General features: G+C 38.0%; 2 protein-coding genes and 1 long non-coding RNA gene across 4 annotated transcripts in view; 2 read left to right on the forward strand and 1 right to left on the reverse strand.

Annotated features, from left to right (window-relative positions):
- Cad99c (cadherin 99C) overlaps positions 1-23020 on the forward strand; it is a 100249-nt gene that overhangs the window by 6575 nt on the left and 70654 nt on the right. The gene's annotated exons all lie outside the window — the stretch shown is intronic.
- The window catches only part of LOC138932095 (uncharacterized protein C15orf61 homolog), an 81750-nt gene continuing 71188 nt past the window's right edge, over positions 12459-23020 (reverse strand). The window contains exons 2-5 of one of the 2 annotated variants that reach the window (XM_070293665.1): positions 17386-17532; positions 15599-15747; positions 14203-14446; positions 12459-13596 (exon numbers count right to left, since the gene is read on the reverse strand). In XM_070293665.1, the coding sequence (XP_070149766.1) occupies positions 13469-13596; positions 14203-14446; positions 15599-15747; positions 17386-17395 (531 nt within the window). In that variant the 5' untranslated portion in view covers positions 17396-17532 and the 3' untranslated portion in view covers positions 12459-13468. Of the gene's footprint in view, positions 13597-14202; positions 14447-15598; positions 15748-17385; positions 17635-23020 lie in introns of those variants that run through there. The other variant, XM_070293664.1, reaches the window with a different exon arrangement.
- On the forward strand, positions 18695-22212 carry LOC138932096 (uncharacterized). Its single transcript, XR_011446733.1, has 3 exons — positions 18695-18838; positions 20443-20471; positions 21941-22212. It is a non-coding gene; the product is annotated as an uncharacterized lncRNA (long non-coding RNA).

Raw genomic sequence — 23020 nt, forward strand, 5'->3', positions numbered from 1 at the left:
TTAATCTAAATATTAATTTTTATTTTCACGCGCAAGTCATATTTATGACATAAGTTTATATTATACATAGATTACTCGATATATTTAAAATTTATATTTGTATTTACACTTTCCTTTATCTAATAACAGTTCGTTAAATAAAAATGTCTCGATAAGTCTATTTTTATACAATAAAAAATTTAATTTGTAATATTTTTGCAAAAAATTAAGAGAATATTATCGTCCCAAAAATTTACGGAAAGCTAATTCACTGAAATATCACAGCAGCTATTATTAATTTTATAAAACGATTAAAGAGAGAGTTATTCCGGAAATTGATGTAGTTTCTGCAAGGTAATTTCTTGCATGACATGTGGAAATTTGCAACAAGCTTATTGAGAAACATGCATCGTTATTACGATCCTGTCATCGATATGATTTTCACTACATACGAAGATGCGAAGAGAGAGAGAGAGAGAGAGAGAGAATAAGAAAGAGAAAATATATCATCGACTTTCTTATACTTCTCGATAAAACGTTTATCTATTTGTAGTTTTTCTAGTACTGCACTTTCTATAAAGATTTCTGAGCACGCACACATATCGTGAAGAAATATTTCCTAGCTCTTAATGTGCCGTTTTTTACTAAGTATTGAACTTTCAATAATTCAATAAAACAAGAATAAAAAATTTAAAAAAATTATAAATGTTTTAAGGATGAAAAATCAAAACAAATTTTTTTCTTTTTTTCGTTATACTCTTCAACGTTCTAATATATAACTGTTACATTTGAACTTAGAAATTCGCATGATGGAGATTTAGTTGGCATTTTTTCGTTAGCTTCCTTAATTTTTCATATCATTATTTCTAACGATCATTTTGTAATTTTAAAGATCTTTTTTCCTACTCTCTTACCGCGATCATCTTCCGAGTTCCGAGCGCGTACATAACTTCGGCATATGATTAATGCATAGATACATGCAAGAAGAAGGAAGTCGATTCGCAGTAATGCTAATGTATCTCGCGATTGCTAAATATCTCTGGAATTAAGTTAACGCGAATTATTTTCGTCTATTACTGTCGGATCTAATGATCACTTTAATTGCGTATACCGTGATTTCTACCGAGGAAAGCGATAGAACATCGCGTACTTAAAAAGAAGGATCGATCAAACATTTTTCATAGTTAGAGCTATTCTAAAATTTGTATCAGTTTATTTCTAATATTCTAATTTTTAAATTTTAAAAATCTTTATGTAATTATTTTATTCTTTTGCGTGTAAATTTTTAATCATTAAATTTTAATATTGGACACTCGACTTTCCACTCGATTTATATTGTAGTCGTATAACATATTAAAGTAAAAATAAAGGAGATATATACATATATACTATGGGAAAGATAAAATGCCATATAATTTCACAATCTTCTAGACGAAGATTTGTGATTCTTCATTTTTCGTTTTCCGATTTTCTCAAGTATTTCGAAATTCCATGACCGCGTATCTACATAATTCCAGCATTATTTTCGCGAATGACTCACCCGATTTTCTCAATCGCCCTTGGTTTTTCTCGCACCGCGAGATAAATGTGTCGACTATGCAAAAGTCGCAAGGCATTGCCGTGACCGCGAATGCCGCGAGGACCACCTTTCCGCCGCGGGGATTCCGCTCTCAAGGAGGAAGTCCCCATGCGTATTAACACGAGAAACGTGACGACATCCCATAGGTACGACTTATACACTGGACACGGGGCGTAAGGGAGCGGCGACATGTCGCATTCGTATCGTTGCGCCCCGCGGCGACATGGGATTTGTTAGCACGGAATTCGTGCTCGTCCGATGATGTAACGCGCGACTTGTACAATCGAAGCGAATTTCGCGGATCTCGTCGCTCTAGCAAGATTCGCGATGTGTAAATCTTTCCGGGCAATCCGTTGTTTGTGCTGCGTTTAATATTCGAAGACTGTTGAATTCGCGACCAACGTTTTAGCGCGTTGAAACCGACCGTTACATCATTGTATATTATATCATAAACGAGATTTATGGCATCCATCAGGATTTTAGATGGACGAGCCACAAAATGATATATTATTACAAGATAATATAATGAAGAAATGGAAATTACAATGATAAAATAATTGATTATTGGTAATCAATAATAATTAATGGTTAGCAGGGAGAAAATGTCATGGAATGTAATCACGAGGAAATCGTGCAATAATATCCGAGAAAGTTTCCATTTAATGCTTGATTTCTTCGACAGTTCAATATTCTATTGTATTTTGCTTACAACATAGTTACCAATTGTATTTTCTACAAGTTCTTCAAATTTTGATTAGTGATTACTACCGAATCATATGTTCCGCGACGTCCTCGATTTTTGCATGATACGTATAAATTATTTTTAAATTATCTTTCAAATTTTCTCTCTTTTTCCCCATCTCTTTCGAGAGAGACAGAAGCATCAATCTATGCTTTCTACGCGCATTAATGTGTGCTAATGTCGGTGATTAGGTACCCGCGCCCCCCATACCTGTTCGCAGCAGTCATAAATCAACGTTATAAAAAATCCGTAGTTGCGGAACGACTGCCGTATTGAACGCGTACACATCCGCGTCGCCGTGGAATTATTTATCATTCATTCGAGTTGTCGCGTTAATCGTTCTTTTCGAATTACATATGTAGTTACTGTTTCAAGGTGTGAGATGACATTCGCACATTTTCCGGGTGCATCTCCTTCACGATGCGTGCCGATACGTCATCGAAACCGCGTAATGCGTTATCGCGCATAAGTTTAAAATACCAATTGCATCATGAATTATACGATAATAAGTAATGTACGGAGCGTTTTTTTTTTTTTTTAATAACTTATAGTAGATTTTATATCTTGTAATTTTTACTCATTTAGTTATATTCGAGAACGAATGATTTCTTGTGCTTTTTATTTACTTGTATTAACATCATCATTTTTATTATTATTTTCTTATTGCTTTATAATTGTTCTTGTTTATTATTTTGAACGTTTCTCTCTGCAAAAATTTTGAAAGCTATAAAGAGCAACCTTTTTGAGACCTTTACTCGCTTAAAGCGATTCTCGAGTATATACAAGCGTACATATATACATTTGAAATTAAATCGTAAAGATAGAACTGATTATGTTTATGTTTAGAAAATGTCAGCCGCCTTTGAACGATGGTGAAAACGATTTGTTGATAGAGACAGTGCGTCAAAATGAAAAAGGTATATTCTCCCTGGCGCAGAGGCGCATCTCTAAATGCGTAAGAAGCGTTTTCTCAGGCGAGTTTGCCAGTTTAATCTGTTATATAGAGGCACGTATGTGTGTGTGTGTGTGTGTGTGTGTACGTGCATATGCCGCTTTTAACCGCACAGTTGCCAGCCGCGCGCATCAACGGAGCAAATCGTAGAGCAGGTAGCCAGGTGCACGATACGATGCAGGATAAGAAGGAAGAGGCTACGAGAGAGTCTATCAGCTTAAGGGAGAGAGGCGTAGAAACGCGTGAAACGAAATCGTGAACATAAAATTTCCACTGTAGGAATGTGAATTTTAAGGGAGCGAGGGCGTGGGTTGACAATTGGATTTCGTGAACGTGCATTCGAATAGGCTCATCTGTGTCGGCAGATAGATCGATCGACCTTCGAGATCCTTTTTCTCGCCCCTTTACATGTACAATGGCAAATGGAATGTAAGAATGCCGAAAATTTGACCGCTCGAATGCAACAGGAAACTGCGCGGATCCCCGCTTTCTCTTTCGAAATCGCAATCGATCTTAACAGTCGATTTATTTCCGAGGATGAGGCCAAACTTTCTCTGACCATGCGTATACATATACAGCAAAGTAATGTTTCTCTCTTTGCTGTATTGTCAATCTTATATCTGTAAATTTTAATTTTAATTTGTTATTTAATTTTTATTTCTGCAAATTTATTTTTATTTTGATACATATGTAAATTATTTTTAAAGATTTTTACAAACATTTAGAAATACATATTTGGGAATTACTTATTTCTTTTCTAGACATCTCGTCAACTATTACTGCGATTATTGTAGCATGATTTTTTTAAGATAGTGTTCCAATTATCGCCACAAAAATTAGTCCCGAGTATTTAAGCCTCTACTAGAAATAATGGATTAAAAGTGGTTTAAGGATTTACTAGAAATCTGTTCGTCTGCACAGACTTCGAATTGCACAGATTCATATACCTCGTGTGTATAGGTGGTTTTTAAAATTGTATTATTAACTACGTTTATCTAGATTCTTGTAATGATTTATTAAAAAAAAAGAATAAAAAAATTGAACGAAAAAGATCATTAAAATTACCATCGTAAAATTTAAATTTGTTAACCATAAACATAAGCTTGGATATTTCGGGATATCTCGTGTATGCCATTCGGTGAAAAAATTATCCGGTGCTGTTCCTGTATTCCGTTGTTGATATTGGAAACGTTTCCGGATCCCATCGACGCGAGATCCGCGATACTGCTCTCTTTACCGTTCACGGCGATTCGTCGTTTCTTATGGAACGCGGCGAGAGGAGAAATCGCGCACCGATGCGTAGTTTCAATTATTCTCGGCCCGGCGATCGTAGCTGGATATACCAGTCTGTGCGTTATTCTTGGATCGTCCTCGTGAAAGCACTCGCGCGCATATCTCGTAATTGCGAAGCTACAACGAAGCTCCGGAACGAAGATGAAAACGTCGTGGTTGCGTATTGACTTAACGATCCGATGCCCGCGAGCGTGCCTGTAATTAGCGTCTCGATTAGTCGTATTATATGTATCGGGATCGGCGCCTCGCGATGCGCGGAGATGCTACGGCAGCAAGTCTAAAAGTAAATCAAACTCGTTCGGAATGCTAGGGTAATTGGGCATCTGCTAAATCGGGCTAACTGTTTATCGCAAAATATATCGAATAAGAAAAGAATCCTCCTTTATTCCGAATCACTTCTGTTTTATGGAAATTGCTGGCAATTCTTGTTAAGAACTTATTGTTACTCCGAATTGATAAAAGATTTAAAAAAATATTCCTCAATGATTTTTTGAGGAAAGATTCTCGATGTAGCGATAAAAAGTAGAAGTTTGTTGCATTAAAATATCGTTCCTCGTTAAAAATAATTTCAAGCCTTCTTATCCCAAGAAATTTTATTCCGTTCGTGTTTAGCGAGCGAGCGATCTTTAACGATCTCCTCGCGCTGTGATGACATCCGTAATTAAGATATTGACGATCAGTCAAAAATGCCGCTCTTATCAATCTACAATCTTATAAACATGAACTCACGCATATACATACACATATCATCGATCCATTCGTTAGATTTTAAACGGTAGCTTGTTAATGTATCGCGCTGATTGCGTTACGGTATTTATTGCGTTGGTTCTTGAAAGGCGGATTCATTAACATGTATCAGTTAGCGGTAAATATGATATTTTTAAACAAAATTAGAGAGATAAATTTATAATAGATAAATTTATGATAGAGATAATATTTCCACCAAAGCATCTATCAAAATCCTTTTCGTAAAATATCGATCGTAATTATTTAAGATTAAATTAAAATAATAATATATTAGAGATGAGACGATTCCTCGAGTGAGCTTGTATCGCACAAGGAAAAGACTTATTAGATCTGCCTCCTCGATGCTTGAAATATATACAAGCGACAGATGTCTCCATTATATAGAACGTCTCGCGAGAAGAAACCCTCATTAGGAAGCTTCGACGCTTCGAATAAGTCATCGTCGGGGCTGCTTATAGTTTCGTGGCGCATAAACTATTATGCAGAGCAGCTATGCTCGCCGATCTATCTCGTTGCAATCTCGTTGCCGATTCGTTTTATTCCGCGGCGGTACAATGGTACCAGATACATCCGCGTGCCTTTCGAAGGGCGGGAATATAATGGCATTGTTCCTTGTAGTTGAGAAGTGTAATAGCGCGCGCGCGCGCGCATGTGCGGATACTCATCCCACATAATCGGCGAGTATGACACCCACGTTCGCGATCGAATGAAGAAGAACCGGAAGAGAGATCGGCGAGTCGAGAAGAAGACACGCGGAATTTATGGCGCGCGCGCAATCGCGAAAATAATCGTAGTTGTAAAATAAATTAGTTGGCGGTATGTGTAATACAACTTTTTCACAAGATCAGGATAATATATCAGCTCCTCTTCGAAATTAAAAATAATTGTTGGCATCTAAGTTATTTTTAAACCTTGGTTATACATGAAATGCATCGAAAATCATCTTGACGCGAGGTGATGGAACGCTAAATATTCCTCCATCCTCATCGTTGCGCAATTCTCTTTATTACGAGGATGAAGACGTCGCGATCCAATCCTGCGAGACTGGCTGGCGCATCTCGGGGAAGATTTAAGAACGGTGGGCTGGGATAATTAAAAGTCGGCAGGTAAACGCGGTAGGTGCAGCGGTTTTTGCGAAACGCGCCGTCGTTAAATTTCGCCGAACTTCGTCGTCGGGACAGATTCATGGTTACGGTGCGTAACGCGAGACGGTATGCTCCCTCCTCTTTCCTTGCTTAATTACTCACCGACGCAGGTTTTCGCAACGCTGCCGAACCCTTTCCCCTCGTAACGAGCAACGACAATTAATTATATCGATGTAATTTTAGCAGCGAAGACTGAGTAGACGCTGCCACTCGTTTCACCAATTAGCGAAGCGACGAGAAGACCCGCAATGTCCCGTGCACCATCATCACGACGATGCACTCATTTTCGTCCCTACCATTTAAACTTAAATTCGACTTAATTAAGTTTTTTTTTTTTTTTTTTTTCGAGGGAGACACCGACTATTGCGCGGCATCCTGTCTGGCTTTCACAAATGAGAGTGCAAATTAATAATTATTATTATTATTATCTTTGTAAATTTGAATTATAAATTTGTACATTATTTCTCCCTTACTTTATTCTTATTTTTAAACAAAATAAATAAAGTAACGAGTAAAGTAATAAAAAAATGATAAGAGTAAAAGAAAAAAATTTGAGTAATGCAGCTAGAAAATATCTTTACGTAGAATTATGAAAATATTATAAGATTGAAAAAAGATTCGATTTTCCATTTCTTGACGCACTTTATAAAAACTTCTATAACGAGAATTAGATATGGAAGAAATAGATATCTACATACATCTCTCTTTGAAAGTCTAGCTTTTGTTGGCAAAGATGAATCGGAAAAAAAAAAAAAAAATGGGATAGCAAATTTATGATGATGCTTGGTATAGATGGTCTACGTTGCAACTTGTATTCAAAGGCATTTTAGATCAAAGGTAATCAACCGACTGACGCGAAATATGCGCAAGCGATATTTGCGTCGTGTTCAGTTGCCATCTCGGGGCCAAGGTTCCGTTCGGGTAAAGCGGAAGGATCTCCGTAGACCCTGAGGTACGGTCAACGATTGCACCTCGCGTTCCCAGGTTTCGCGCCGAGGGAAGATCCGAGATTACGTTACTGCGCCCATGCCACGTGACGGAAACGCAACGCGTGAAGTGTAAATTCGAAGCTCGACGGTAAACGCTTCCACGCTTGGCGATTGAGATACAGCTATTGAAACGTCCCCCTTGTAATTATCGCACATCGTGCTGAAACGTAATTATCAGTTAGCAGCGGGAGAGGAACGAGCCGTTATCAAAGAGGGCGGGGAGGATCGCGGGAAGAGAGCGCGTGGAATGCTCGTCTCGCGGGGATCTAACGAAAATGATGGAAATATAATAACAGCCGATCGCGCTTTATGAACGATTCAATTTTCCGGCGCCGTTCGACTTCCGGCACCGTAAAAAAAATCGCGCCGCGTGCGCATCGCACGATAAAATCGAGAGGCCCGGATTTTAACGCGCGCGCGTTTATTACACGCGCGGGGCCTCTCCGTTATCCCTCGGCAATCGATACCGCGGCGATTTATAGCCGACGCTTTTGCGGGAATCGCGTCCTTTATACGCAGCGGCGATCCCCTGTACAAATCCCCGCGAAATAATTGATAATTTCGCGATCGCATATTCACGGCGGATTTCGAACGGAATATCAAAGAGACTTATCTTCTCGGCCGCGAACAGTGTTTATACGGTTGACGTATTTTGCCTGACGTTTTAATATTAACATCAGAGGATGACATTAAAATTATGCGCGTTAGAAAGCTAACACACATAATTGGCAATGCGATATTATTAAGCGTTCCGCGGGTCGAACCCGCCGGATTAGATGGATTATCTTTCCGGATCGCTCGAGCGCGAAAGAGCCGCCTCGCTCGTTAATAATCACCTTGCCAATCTAATCAACGGGACGTGTTACGCAACATTTGGTAATCGCTAGATCGACGATCTTAACTATGGGCCGCGAAGGAAGGATGCATCAGTTATCGATACCGTTATCGGCGCGCACGATCGCGTGTAACTCGCGGCGGCGGATGCGAAGGTGGAAACGCGCGCGTGACGGAAAGAAGGATTCTATTTCGCGCTTGATTTGCAAACGCCCATAAATCAATGCGAATTCAGTAGTGGACGTTCGTAACAAGCACGATAAATCAACATGCGGGTTGGCTGCTCGTTTCTCTCTCTCTCTCTCTATTGGCGGTGACTATCGGCGGCGGATTCGACGAATCTGGCCGGAAACGAAGCCTTGACGCGATCGAGAAAACGGCATAGCGGACCAGTGCTCCTATTCTCGATTATTTGCGAGAGCCTTACGGCTGTAAGGCTTCATTCTCTCTCCACGGTAAAATTAACTTACCTTCGGACTCGAGCGAGATAAGGGACGGTAAACCATGGATCGTCCCGTTCATAGACGAACCGGCGATCGTATCCGCTTGTAACGCTCCTATGCATCCGAAGATGGTGCACTAATAAATAAATCAACAAGCGTACTCTCGATCCAGCCGATATACAGTATACACTTCGATTCATTTCGTCGTGACGCGCAACGAAGTGCGATAATGATACACCTACTAGAAACGCTTTAGTTCTTTCAAATTTTTCTTTCCCTCGGCTTTCCATCAATTTTCCAGCGAAAGAGAAACGAGAGATATTCGGACTATTTTTTTCACAGGATATTGCAGACGTATAAAAAAATTTAAATTTAACATAATTTAAGGATAGATTTTTCTAACTGCGAATTTATTGCGAGCATAATAATTTTAATGTAAAATAATTTTAATGTTATTATAATTTTAATGTTATTATTATTAAATATATTATTAACAAATAAATTTTTAAGCTTAATGACCGGTTTATTACGTAAATAATGGTTTTGGACATATATTTTTATTATATAAAATACCGTTTCCATTCTCTCTCCGCAGAAAATTTAAAAGCCATTTTTCAATTTTCGAGCGTAAAACCGCTCGCTATTTTTTAATGTAAAAGCCATACCTTTAAAAAAAGATGTTAAAATGAGATCAGCCTTCTCCCTTGTCTGCACTTTCCCGGATGCACGTGGTTGCTGATGTTTATCTCTTTGGTTCCGGTGCGTTATTATTTTATACGCGGCTCGTGTGTTGCTCCATTTCTTTCTACATCGAAAAGTAGGTTCGCGTAAATTCTAAAAAATGCGAATACGACAAATGCAACACGCCTAGCTTTGCGAAGCAGAAGCAAAAACAAAAGCCCGATGACATTGCGTTTCGTCGCGAAATATTCGCTGAGCAAGTATGTTACCTCTCGGTCACGGAGGCAAAAACGATCGGCGAAGTAAATTCAACGATATGATTATTTAAGCGTAACACGTTATATAACTCTTACAGTATACAGATACATACGCGCGTTGTACAAAAATAGTATCTCTACTCGCGCGCTTTGATGAGGTTTGATATTCAAGCGCCTTGATGCCGCTAAATTTAAATATGAACTCAGATTTTCGCAATCCAAGCTAAAAATCGTAAATGTGTGAAAGTTGTTTCTCACAAATTTCTCGCGTTCGACAGCAAGAAATCATTTGTTTTTATTATATTATTCGATCGGATTTGTCAATAGTTGCTCTTAAACTTATCTAAAGTCACTAAGTTTAGCCGCTTTGAAATATGCTTGTTTTATATTTACGATACGTAATAACTTTCGCGTTTTTTGTCTCTCGAGTTTTACGCGTCAACGCTCGAAACCTGTTGAAGCGTTTAATATCGCAGTAGGTTCCTGGTTACGAGCAGATACTATCTTTAAAATAGCACCGCGGTCGTCGGGACATGCAAATCGAGCTCTCGTGAGCCTCGCGTGAAATTAATTGCGCGTGATGCGGATATGCTGAGAGCTCATCTCGCGATAGCTTCGGACGTACGCGGTATAACACGTGCGTTGCATTGCGTTGCGTTGCGTCAAAATCTCAGGAAGAAAAAACGAGAGTCTGCAAAAAAAATAATACTTAGAAAAAACGTTTATATATATATATGTAGAGACAATAATAATTCTTACAGATCATCTTGCATGTATAATAATTCTTCTTATTGACATTAATTAAATAGTTTAAGACATCATTCAACATACATTATTCATGACACATGTAGATAAGTATATCGTAAATTTTGTATTATAATTGTATAAAATTCGTTTCAAGATTCGCCGTTGTGTGGTCTAGATTAGGAAAGATAACGCGATAGCTCGCAGGGAGTTTCGCGCAGGAAGCAGAATCGCAGGAAATAATACGTTGTAATCGGCACCCTTCGTTCCTATCAATTATCCTATTCCTTTTTGTCGTTAGACGATGTTATTTAGCAATGCCGCTCAACTCTGATACGCGTGACAGGGTCTATTATCGTTATCGTCACCCTTTTATAATCTTCGCGAAAACGAGAGACCATCCTTTTTTTGAACCTGCGACTGTCGCGGCGCTGATCGTCGTCCTTATCGTTCTTGGGCACGATGCTATTAATATGTGGTAGTTGCATATTTCCCCGATATGTAAACTCGATCTAATCAGCATAACTAGCCCTCTCCGCACTAGCGGGCTCCTAACGAGCTTCATAAAATTCCCACCCGCCCGCTCTTTTTCTCTCTCTCTCTCTTCTCTCTTCTTCTTTCGTCTTCCATTCCCCTCCGGTCGTCCTCCTATCTACTGATCATCTGGAGGAATCTGAGGAACCTGAGAGTGCGTCCGACCGATCCGGCATTATAAGACTGGCCACGCTCTAGAAATCTCGTTATCTATTAGATACCAGATATTTCTTGTAATCGCTGGATACTCGAGTTATTCTGCGGATCAAATCGACTGGTAATCGCCAAGTACGAATATCTATATTAGTTCATTGAACTTGATCCGTGAAATAAAAATGGCCACCATAAAAATAGCTCGCTGTTCACTTCATTTTCTAACTAACATTTTCTATCTTGTAATGTTTTTTCTAACAAAAAATTGCAAATATGTGCGACTTGCAAAAGATTTACAATTTTTGTTAACATTAATGACTTTAACTGATTTTCTTTGATTCTATTCATTCTATCAGGATCTGCGTGGAAATTAAGTCCTTGAAAATATTATCACAAATAAGAATCTTGTACGCGTGCGAGCGGTTAAATATTTCATACCTTGAAATAGTCCTATATTTTGTGTTTCTTAATTGCCTTTATGATAAAGTCAACTTTACGTTCCAAAAGAAAAGAAAGAAAGAAAGAAAGAAATACAATACACTCGATCGTTTTGGTCCTCGGTTACGTTACTCAGATTACGTCTCGTTAATGGAAATGGAGAACGAGAATATTGTATGTTTCTCCTTAAAAAAGGCAAGCTCGGAGACGTTATTCGTGACAAATGCAAAAATACAGATTGGTGAAAGTCCGCTAAAACGCCGATGTGAAAGCCAGTAGCTAATTAATACTTTTATTCGGCTTTTATTTATTTTCCTTTTTGTCGACATAATCATCGAATGATAAATAGCCATTCGGAGAAGTGTATGCGTGCCATGTGGTGGCGTCGATTGGAACGATGAAAACTTTCGCAAGCGCAATCGTAAATGTCGGGAAAAGGCTCGAAATGTCATTGCGTAATATTTCACGGTTCGCTAATGAATTTTTATCTGTCGCCTGCGTTGCGTGAAATTTAAATATCACTGCACCTGCAACACACTAATAACATTATCGATCTGATCCATTTGCCAAAAAAAAAATAGTAGTCCATTGCAGATTTTCTGTATTTATTTTCATCATATTGATTTCCAGGTATGATATGCATAAAATGGCTATTATAACTTATTATTAATATATATTTTTTGATAGGATATAATCGAGATATTACTAGCTAGAACAAAATATTATGTAATTGCAACTATTACGCATATTTCTCACTTTTGAGCCATATTCCATCATCTCAAAGTATCTTAAATCTAAACTTGGTAAAATTAATAAAACCAAAAATTATATTGTTATTATAATAAAGATAAAATTCATGAATTTATAAATGTGATAAAAAAATCCAAAATTTGTTCTTCTTTCACATAAAATTTTTCACAAAGTATTATTCGTAAGAGAGATCGGAAATAATTATAATGTTAAATTATGAGCAATACGAAAATTGAATGTATAATTATGAATTTATAAACGCATCTTAAAGCTATAAAGGAATAATTGTGAGTCAAATCTCATGAGTATATCTTACGAAGCGATACTTCACCAAGCTCGGATTACGTTTATTTTGAACAGCTGCACGCTTTGCGCACGTCGACTCGAATAAGGGGATGTTCGCTCGCCGATCGTAATCCATCCATAGCTATAATAATTATAACGAATTATTATGCGTCGCGTTCGTATAAATCGCGGACTTAATGCCAACGGTCGGCAACGGGAGCTTTCATTATCGTACGTTACGTTCTTCATGCAAACAAGTTCGGGGCGGATAAACGAGTCGACAAAATTAATGCATCATCAAGCCGGGAAACGCGAGTAGTAGCTAATTAGAAAGCCGCTTTAATGTTAACTACGCGCGTTCGCACCTTGTTCTAGGTGCGAATCGCCCGCGGCTGTTCTCATTAAATAAAACTTCATATCTTATCGGCGCGTCGTCGAACCATGTAAAAGCGTTCTTGTTTTGAACCCTTCGAAGTCTGATCTGGAGCCGTCAATTACCCGCAAATTCACACGCGATTGATCTTGTCGCTAATGAACGCCTTCCTGATCTTAATTGATTAATAAGGTCTGCAGAGGTCTGGCACGTGCTATTTTCTCAAGTCTATTGAGAAAGATTTCAAAATACATTTCTTTTATTGGAAAGCAATGCCATTTTACATTTTTTCATATTGTTTTTAATATCTTACTCTATTTTTTCAATTAAGAAATTTTTTCGATTGATGACAAAACTGGCCGAGTTTTGAACGCATTTGAGGATTCGCCGGATTAATATGTAACATCACGACATATTGTAGTAAATTAAAAAATATGTAACAATCGTTCGGTACGGCTCCGTACTTCACTAAGTCCGTCATTAAAGTCCATCGTGAGACATGGGGGAACTCGAATAAATATTAATATTAATATCGATGCTAGTCGCGATCTTAGTATGGCGCGCCTTTGTCCTCCGGTAGCAAGAAGTGGATTGTCACGTCGCCTCGGGGCGTCCTCACAATCTCGTGGTGACGGATAAGCTGCGTCGCCGCCAGTCCGTACATCAGAGTGGGGATACCTGGATTGAACAAACGTAAGGAGGCAAGAAGTCGGGGGTTTTATCGCGTCGTCGCTGAGATCGCATTGCTCAACCCGTTCGCCATGGCTAATTCCCGATCGAGGAGGAGCAGTCAATGAAACGAGACGTTGACCGTGACAAGACAACGACGACGACGACGACGACGACGTCGTCTTCTCGGAAATTAAGTCAAGTAGTCAAGACCGCCTGTGGTGATATCGCGTGGTTTCTGCCGTGACGCCTTGTTCCGATCGTTATTTTAGATACGGATTGATTTCAATTATATCAAGAGAAATATACCGGGTGTCGCAAAACTTCCTATCTTAACTAAATGACATTTAGGAGCTTAATTCACGAATATCTATTTTGACTCTTATCGTTAGTCGCTGACGAATCGAAAAATGTCCCCTGATATTTTAATTAAAGCAAAATATTTAAAAAATCTTGTGAAATTAATATCGAAGATTCTATGGGACACCACATATTCGTAGTAGGAATTATAGGATTTATGAGCTTGTCAGTTTATCGCATCTGATCGGAGTAAATAAACAAGGTTGCGTTTCCGAACATGGATTTTTTTATCGAGGCGAGCATCCGACTACTTACCAAGGTTCAATATCTTGATCGCCTTGAAGAATCTGTCCTCGCCGCTGAGGTCCTGCGCCGATCGTTTGCTGCAGTGATACTTGATGTACGGGAAACAGCCGGTCCTAAGCACGTGGTAATTACTGTCGCCCGCCGGCCAATTGAAGTGTGACATTCCCCGTTGATCGTTCACCACGTCGGCGTACCGGACGAAGTACGAAGTCCAGGGGGGCTCGCCGGTTTGCAATAGGTAGCTCGTTAAGACCTGCACGCGGTATTATGCCGCAATCACAAGCGGAGACTGCTTTGTATAGTCGATCGCGGTCGAGGAAATATTCTCGGAGGGATCATCGCGAGCAGGGAACAAAATAACGACCGTTACAATCCGTTACGACATTTTTTTTTATACGCTTGTCGACTCGTTGACACATCGCGCCGTCAAATGGCCGGTGCCCCTTCCGGCTTTCCGTGATTGCATAAAAAGGAATTGATCCGTGCGTTGCGTTGCAAGCATCAATATTGGTATAGTTTTAAAAGTCCGAGCGTTTGTCTATTGCTCGCGAACTGCCATCTGATTGCTGATGTCGTTTTTCAACACGCGCGATCATATTACTCGTATATTTGCCGTTTCGCATTACCGTAGCATGGGATTAAATTGCACCGGCAGAAGTAATTTTACACCACAATGGAATAAAAATTAACCAACGTTTAAAAAAATAATTGATAAGTAAGATATATATATATAGATATATATATATATATATATATAGAGAGAGAGAGAGAGAGAGAGATCTAGTGAAAAAATTAAAGTTTATTAAATTGTAAACTTTAATTTTTATATATTTTATGTATAAAAATGAAGTTTCTATTGTAAATGAATATAAGAATCGATAAAGAAAAGATTTATATTTAGTAGATATCTATTTGACTTTTACACATTGATTTGACAATGAATTGCTCGGGGGATTAACGGGGGATGCAACGGGGATTAGTAAAGTTTATCTTGTATTTAAAAAGATAAAAATATCAGAATCCTATTTTTTTTCAGATAAAGCTTATGTACCGCCCAAATTTGATCCGAGATAAGCTAGAACATTTGGAAATAATGAAAGAATGGCGTTCGTAATCTCTCGATGTAATACGCAATGCTTGAAACGGTGGAACTTGTTGGATTTCTATCCGACTGGGAAGATTCACGAGGATTATTGAGGTCGTGCGATCGCGATGTGCCGCGGGAATGGAAACACGCGAATTGTAACACGGACGTACATTGTTACGTAAGAAAATGTCTGGGGAAAGTGCGCGTGTGATCCCCTGAGAGAAGATTTCTCTCAAACTGATATAAAGCACCACGCCAAGGGATAATTAAGGGAGCGGTCAGATTAATTAACGGAGAAATGAGAGACACATTACTAACCTCTGACGTCAACGGTTTGTTTCTCTTTTTTTTCTCAAGTATTTTTACCCAGAAATTAACATATCTCGTGGTGAATAGCATTCTTCGTCCAATTTGCTGTTTGACGATCATTCCTGATTGGATTTTGTCGACCAACTCTTCGATCGAATCTGTGCGATTTTCGTTGATATTAAATTTAAAAAGAATCTTTGTAATTTTACTTTTGCATTATAGGCGATTTTATTAAAAAAAAAAAATTAAAGATCGTAAAGAGCAAGCAAAACGGATCAATATTCGGAAGCATATATTTATACTCTTTCTATTTTGGATAATAATCAGCGTTTGACAAGAAAGAATTTGGTAAAATATTCGCTAAAAAATATTAAATTAATTTTAAAATAAAAAAAAACTAATAATAATTAAAAACTGAATCTGAAGTCTGAAATATAAAATAAAATCTTTGAGATTTTTTCCTCGATGTCAAGATACATACAATTCTCAAGGTATTTAAAGTGTAGAAATTTTTCAGCAAAGTAAGCTTCGCAAAAAATAAATCGCATTCAATTGCGTTAATTTATTCTGAATCTATTTAATTTTAGCAGGAATTTAATTACAATCCCAATTAGAATATTTAATACGAAAAAATGGGAAAGTTGCGAGAAAGAGAATGCAGTCAATCGAATATTTATTTTATTTTAAGAAAATATACCACATAAATACCACATTTACATTAATCCGAGAACGCGCAGCTGAAAGTAACGATCATACTTATAGGAGTGTTCTTGCATAAATAGATGGTGACAGAGTTGCATCGTGCTCGATAGTATCGCTTATCGATTCGCGGGGTAAAAATTCGTCACGGTGTGTATCTTTCTACAATACCTTTCTAAAATAAACGCGAGGCATGAGTCGCTCAAAATGTCAAGGTTAACGAGATTCAATACAATCGCTCGTTGGAAGCGCGCTCGCGGTTAACGTTAATGTTTCCGTCTTTTACAAATGTTCGCGGCGTCAGAGCGTCGGAATGAGCAACAACGTAATTAATGGTGCACGTCAACTGTTGTGCATTAGTGTGCATGAATATGGCGCTATGCGATTTTGATTGCTTCATCGGAGAGATGAAGTTGCGAAGTTTCAGGAATACTTTGAATGACCGATGTCGTAATTGTGAAGCCAAATTATAGTCGGCATACTCGACATACAGTTATTTATGTACTTCCAATTTGCGCGTTTTCGTTATTGCCATTGTAATTTTGATAAACGATCGTTTTGAAAAAAATGCTGATCGTGTTATCTCGATCGCACGTAATTGTTATCGACGTTGCAGCGCGCAAGGAAAATTCATTTAGGATCCGCACGAGATTATTATTATTATTTTTTTTTTCCAAGCAGCGATATTGAAAGTAGATTTATCAGATAATATAGTCAGACAATTGTAATCATGTACAATAGATCGAATCTCGCTTCTATTCGCGCGGCAAATTACGATGGAGCGATAATCCCTTCCGCGATCTAATTCTTTCTTATTAGTACAATCGCGCAATCGAAGAATCTCACGTTGCTAATTTATATCTGTACGCATGTATGTATAAGCGTATTCGCGTCACTTAATCAATATTTTTCTTATCGATCGAATAATGTGCATTTTATAATTATCCTATTTATATTTAATATTTTATCTTCCTCTCTCCTGACATTAATAATTTCGTATAAGTGTTTGCAAGCAAAAATTATATAAAAATATTTTGCTTAAACGTCCGAGTATGTTGAAAATGTATCGTGCCTATATTGGTATCAGTGGTACTCACTTTTACGCATGCGTGCAATTTTTCTCTTGGCGAACAGATGTAGTTACGGTCATTGGTTTCAGTTAACGCTGTCACTTGAATCTTACTCGCACTTGATGATTTTATACATGCACCGTACATATGTCCATTTAATGTGCGCGCGTGTTTCTGTAAATATAACGTATATACTTATATTTTCTTTCTTTTCTTCATGAAGATGAAGCTGTGATATTACGCAGCATATGCTAATGATCACATGTCGGCGTGAGAAGGCTCACGAGCGCTGTCGTCGCTCAGTATCGATCTCGTTTGGCGGTCTTTTCGAAAGATTTCTCTTGGTATTTATTCTGCTTTAACATTTTTTATTACTTATAAAAAAATTTAAACAGAAATGAATATAAAATATGACAATGTCAGTGTTTAACTTGTTGGATTTGAAAGATCATACATATTCTATATTTTTTTGCTAACTATGTAAGATATTTCATAACATACTTCTTTTATGAAAAATATATAAATGTTTTGAATATTAAAATATAAAATATTATACAGGGTATCCCCAATTTAAATGGCAAAACTTGAAGAGCGTGTAGAGGACCGAAAAACTAACAACAAGAAATCCTTTAGGGGTTTGCTCGTTTTTGCTCCATTTTAGAGAAAATCGCATAAATTCAATCTCTCATTGTCAGTTGCTCTCTTGAGTTGATTGGCACCGAATAAACTTTCTGCTTCCTTACATATGTAGTAAACACTTGATGTCATCCTTACGCCGATCAATTCAAGAGAGCAATTAAGAGACCGAGTCATAGATGCAGTGCACCAAATATCACTAGAACAATGTCTAGCTGCAATTAATGAGGTCAGCGCTAGATGTAATGCTTGCATTGCTGCAAGAGGGCAACATTTTGAACAATATCTGCATTAAATAGATGATAACATAAATAAAATGTAAATAAATAAGTAAAAAAAAAACGAGAACTTGTTTTGTTCCTTTTTTTGTGATTTTCTCCAAAATGGAGCAAAAACGAGCAAACCTCTAAAGGACTTTCTGTCTTAGCTTTTCGGTCCCCTACACGCTCCTGGAGTTTTGCCATTTAAATCGGAGACACCCTGTATATAGTATCGCAATTATTTATAGATAGAATAATTTTGAAGAACTTTTTTTTTATTTTGAAATAAATCTTTTTGTTGCAATGTGATTTTAATTAACTCTCGACATATTTGAAGAACACCTGACATGTTAATTTTATCGTATATCGTGTACTTAACATATTAAAATGCAAGTCAAGATTATAATGTCTCGGGATAAATTTGTTACAAGTTGCGTTTTATCACCGCGGACGTAACGCTATCCTATAATTTTCGCACGACAGGCGTGACGATCCTCGCTCAAGCACATTCCCTTTAATAGACCGTCCGATAATAGACTATTAGGAAACGCGGATGAGAACCATCTTCTAAGCACTTCCAGGTGGTAAATATAACGTCGCGGCCTCGTGGCACGAGGTCAGGCTGTCAAGCAGCGGCAGCCTTGACGGTCTATCATTCTCGGCAAACTCGCGGTACATCTTGTTCCCTCTCTCCAGCCCTTTTTCTTGTTTCGATCGTGTTTACATCGGGCGCGTTGCGGTATCGGTGGCGCGACGGAATGTCTCTTCTTCTAAGGGTAGCAAAACACTTTTGGTCTGACACTTTTTAAATAAACGCGATCACACGTAGACCATGAACGATGTAGTAAAAATTCACATTGCAATATGTATCGAAAATAATATTTTCAGTATCGTCAAGTAAGATTTCTTTACACCAGTTTAATATGAAATCTTTAGAGATATTTACATAAAAAAATAATTCATTGATTTTAATTTCAACAACTTTGACTTATTGTCCTGCACGCGCTTGCGCACGCGAATATTTTTCTTCAAAAGAGAGAGATTTATTTCTGTAGATTGTAGATTATAGATCACGTGTTTCGTGACAGAGCTTGACTTTTGACATTTCATGTTATAGTATCACCGTTTTTACTCATGCCCCAATTATATTCCTTTCTCCTCTCTTCACAATAAAATCAATCTCTGATATTGTTTTTCGTCGCGAACAGATATCGATTTGAAATGAACTAGTTACGATCGTAGTTGCACATATCTAAAGGAGAAAATGTGTCAGGCCGACAATATCGGCGATGCACCTCCGGTGTTGGAGACATGATTTATCGCGCCTATCGACGTCCGATTTGTGTTTGGCATGTTTCGCCAGACGATTTGGATAACGCGTTTCTATCACATGACCGAGTTAACACAGCAGCGTTTCTAAACACGATGTTGACAAAACCCGTTGATAAATCTCGCAGTTGTTCGAAGCAGCGAATAGCGATCAGAAAAATGGCTGTTTCACATAATAATCTTTGTGACCTTTTACTTGATGTATTATGTCCGTTATATGATTTGGACGGTATTGTGAATCGTTATCTCTGATGTGCTCTTTATAAACGCTGTATTAACGTATCATTTTCATCAACTTTTGATTCAGCTCATGAATCAAAAGTTGATGAAAATGATACGTTAATACAGCATGAAAGTAAACTATGCTAAAAATGCATTCACTATTGTATGTTCTATTTTCTCGCATATCAATGAAAATTATTTCATTGTACGTTTTGTTTCTTTGTACCATCGTAATAATAATAACCTCGAATCATAGTAATAATTATGATCGAAGAAAGAAAAACTACATGAGTTATTATGATAACTAAAATTATTATTATTTTACTTTATTATTATTTTATATCGAGTTCGAAAATATAGTACCTTTATAGTATCGTTTATATACATATATATATATATATATATATATATATATATATATATATAAATTTTGTTTTTGATGATTATATTTATATATAAAATTTAGTAAAGTATTAACAAAACTTTCTTATACACCGTAGGAACGTCAAGTATGAATAATTTAAATTCAAACCGTGTATCATTATAATATATCATCATCTACAGCCGCCGATACATAATTTAATTAAATGATAACATTATTAAAACATTTTTTTTTTTTTTTTTCATTCTTTTTCAGGTGAGTGTCGTGCCAGTGGCCGTAACATAGTAAGTACACATTCGGATTATCCATGAAGACTCTTATCAGTGCGTTCACGAGGTTTACCACACCCAGTATCGTTTTCGCATACCGTCGCGACTTATATAGCGTCCTATAAATTATTATCGTATCTCATTAACGTCTACATGTTTATTATACACACGTGATCCGTACGCGAATGAGGTTTAAGATTAAATTCAGCCAGGAATCGATATCTTTACAGCTCCGAAAGTCAGTGTCGCGCGTCGAAATTTCTTTAACCCTTTTTTTTTCTTTTTTTTGTATAAAAAAGTTTTCCGATAAAAAGATCGAGAATGGTAAGATTGTTCGATTAAATTTCGATACTTTATTCCGACAAATATTAATATGATATGTAAAGGTATGCGAAGGATACTCATAATACAGAAGTGTCAATAAAGCTCGAGTAGAATGTCATACGCGACGATGCAACACGCAGTGGGGAAAAGACGGCTCCGGGCAGACGAGATCGCGCGAAAACGCAATCTCGTCAAATTGGATTACGCCGTCTCCGTTGCTGCAGCAGCGACGCGAAAGGGCCGCGTGAAACGCGCGTCTGCTGGCGGGCAGCTGCGATTACATCCCGCTTAATCGACTAGAACGTCATAAAGACAGCAGCTTTTCCCCACCGAGATTCATTATCACGCGACGCATCGTCTGCGAAGAGACGAGCGAAATGTAATGTTATTCACGCTCGCATACCGGATGTTTCAAAGGAGCAAAAACCGCTTGTTAATTCTTGAGGATCTTCTTGCACGGGGTGTCTCAGAATTAACGTCTGACCTTTGTTCGATGCAACTTGGAAGGGGGTGACGTGCATTCTTAAAAAGAAAATAAAAAAAAAATAAAAATAAAAATCTTCTATATACATCTGGAATACGCTATATAATTATACGCGTTTGACACTTTGACGTAAACCGCTATTCAATCAGTGCATTTACGACGAGAAAGCGTGAGCAGAATTTCTTACCGCAATAACCGTATGTCAAAGTATATAAGTTTTATTCCGTCACCCGACCGACGATGGCGCTCAAACTCTCTTCAGTATATAGCATATTTTAAATAAATGATCTCCCATATGTCAGAATATATCCTTCGGTAATTCAATTTCTTCGTCGCATTCTCGTCGACGCTCTTGAAACTACCGATACGACGATATCCATTCTCGCACCCTTTACACACGCACGTACGCCGCACACACGTGTTACGCACGCGGCCCTCACCTACGCGCAAACGTGAGATGTACGCGATGCGGCGTATACGTCTCATTGCGTGTGCGCGTACATGCGTTATAGGATGAAACACGGAGACGTGTGTTGGCTATTTCGATGCGAGTCTACGATTTCCGCGAGATAAATGACGTAACGGCCGTTCGCGTCGCGTCGCATCTCGGAGCCGCTCCTTCATTATGCGCGATGCACGCGCGCGCACGCACGTGTAATCACGCGATTTTTTTCAGTCGCAGGTGAAGACGACGCGTATACGACCGTCTAACGGGATCCAACATTGGGCGTTTACGCATAAACACCGTAGGATATCTCATCTGTTCCTTTACACGCCGTTAACGTACAAGTATAAAGGCAAAGCGAAGAGATATAGTCTTGATATTAATTTATAAAAACGTGAGAGAATTTTTTTTTTTTTAACGCTTTAACGCTAAAAATGCTTGATTAGAAGATGAAGAAGAGGAAAAATAAAGACCAATATACGATACGATACGGCTGTGTATTGTTATTTATCCAACATGCGCTTATGTATGTATACGCATACTCTTTAGTGGATTCTGTTAAATAGACAAGATTATGCAAAAGTAACATGTGTATCTTACTGTTCGTTTACTGAAATCGTAAATGTATGTTTACTTACGGGATAAGATAAATTTCATTGAACATTTCTCACGGTTTAGAATGACGTTGTCGTGTTTGCACTTTCTCTTAACGGTTCTTTATTTCCGCGCAAGCTTGCTCGCTATATCGTTCTGAACCTATTTATTACCAACTAACGACCATAAATTAGAATTTCGTTTCCCCGCGATGATTTAACAGTTGCCGGATTCAAAGTTGAGAGAGCCGCATTACCATAATCTAAAACACACCTTCCGGCTGCACGAAGTAATTTCCCGAGAGGCCTCGACTACGATTTCGATACCGTTGCGACCGAATATAAAAAAAGAAATATAATATTTCATCCTTTTCAAAGGAATTCTTCCCGGTGTAAAATTTTTTAGAGAAATATTTTTTATACTAATAAAAAATATCTGAAGCGAGAGAGAGAGAGAGAGAGAGAGACAGAAAGAGAAGTGGAAGCAAAAAATATCTATCGACAATAAACTTCTTCGTACACACATTATCGCGTGTATTTTTTTTATAGACAAGTCCTTTTCCTTCAAGGGCGAGGGATAATTGACGAGTTAATGGATAGAAATTGCGTGTTTGCATAATGAAGTTCCTCGTCGAGGACTTAATGGCTCGCTCGCCAACGTGCGTCCGAATATCTTTTTTTTTTTTTTTTACGCTTGCGGTGTCGATGCGGTTCGCGG

The sequence above is a fragment of the Polyergus mexicanus genome, unplaced genomic scaffold, assembly GCF_030449975.1.
Source record: "Polyergus mexicanus isolate NDT 795.1 unplaced genomic scaffold, iyPolMexi1.0 SCAF_3, whole genome shotgun sequence".
NCBI classification, from domain to species: domain Eukaryota; kingdom Metazoa; phylum Arthropoda; class Insecta; order Hymenoptera; family Formicidae; genus Polyergus; species Polyergus mexicanus.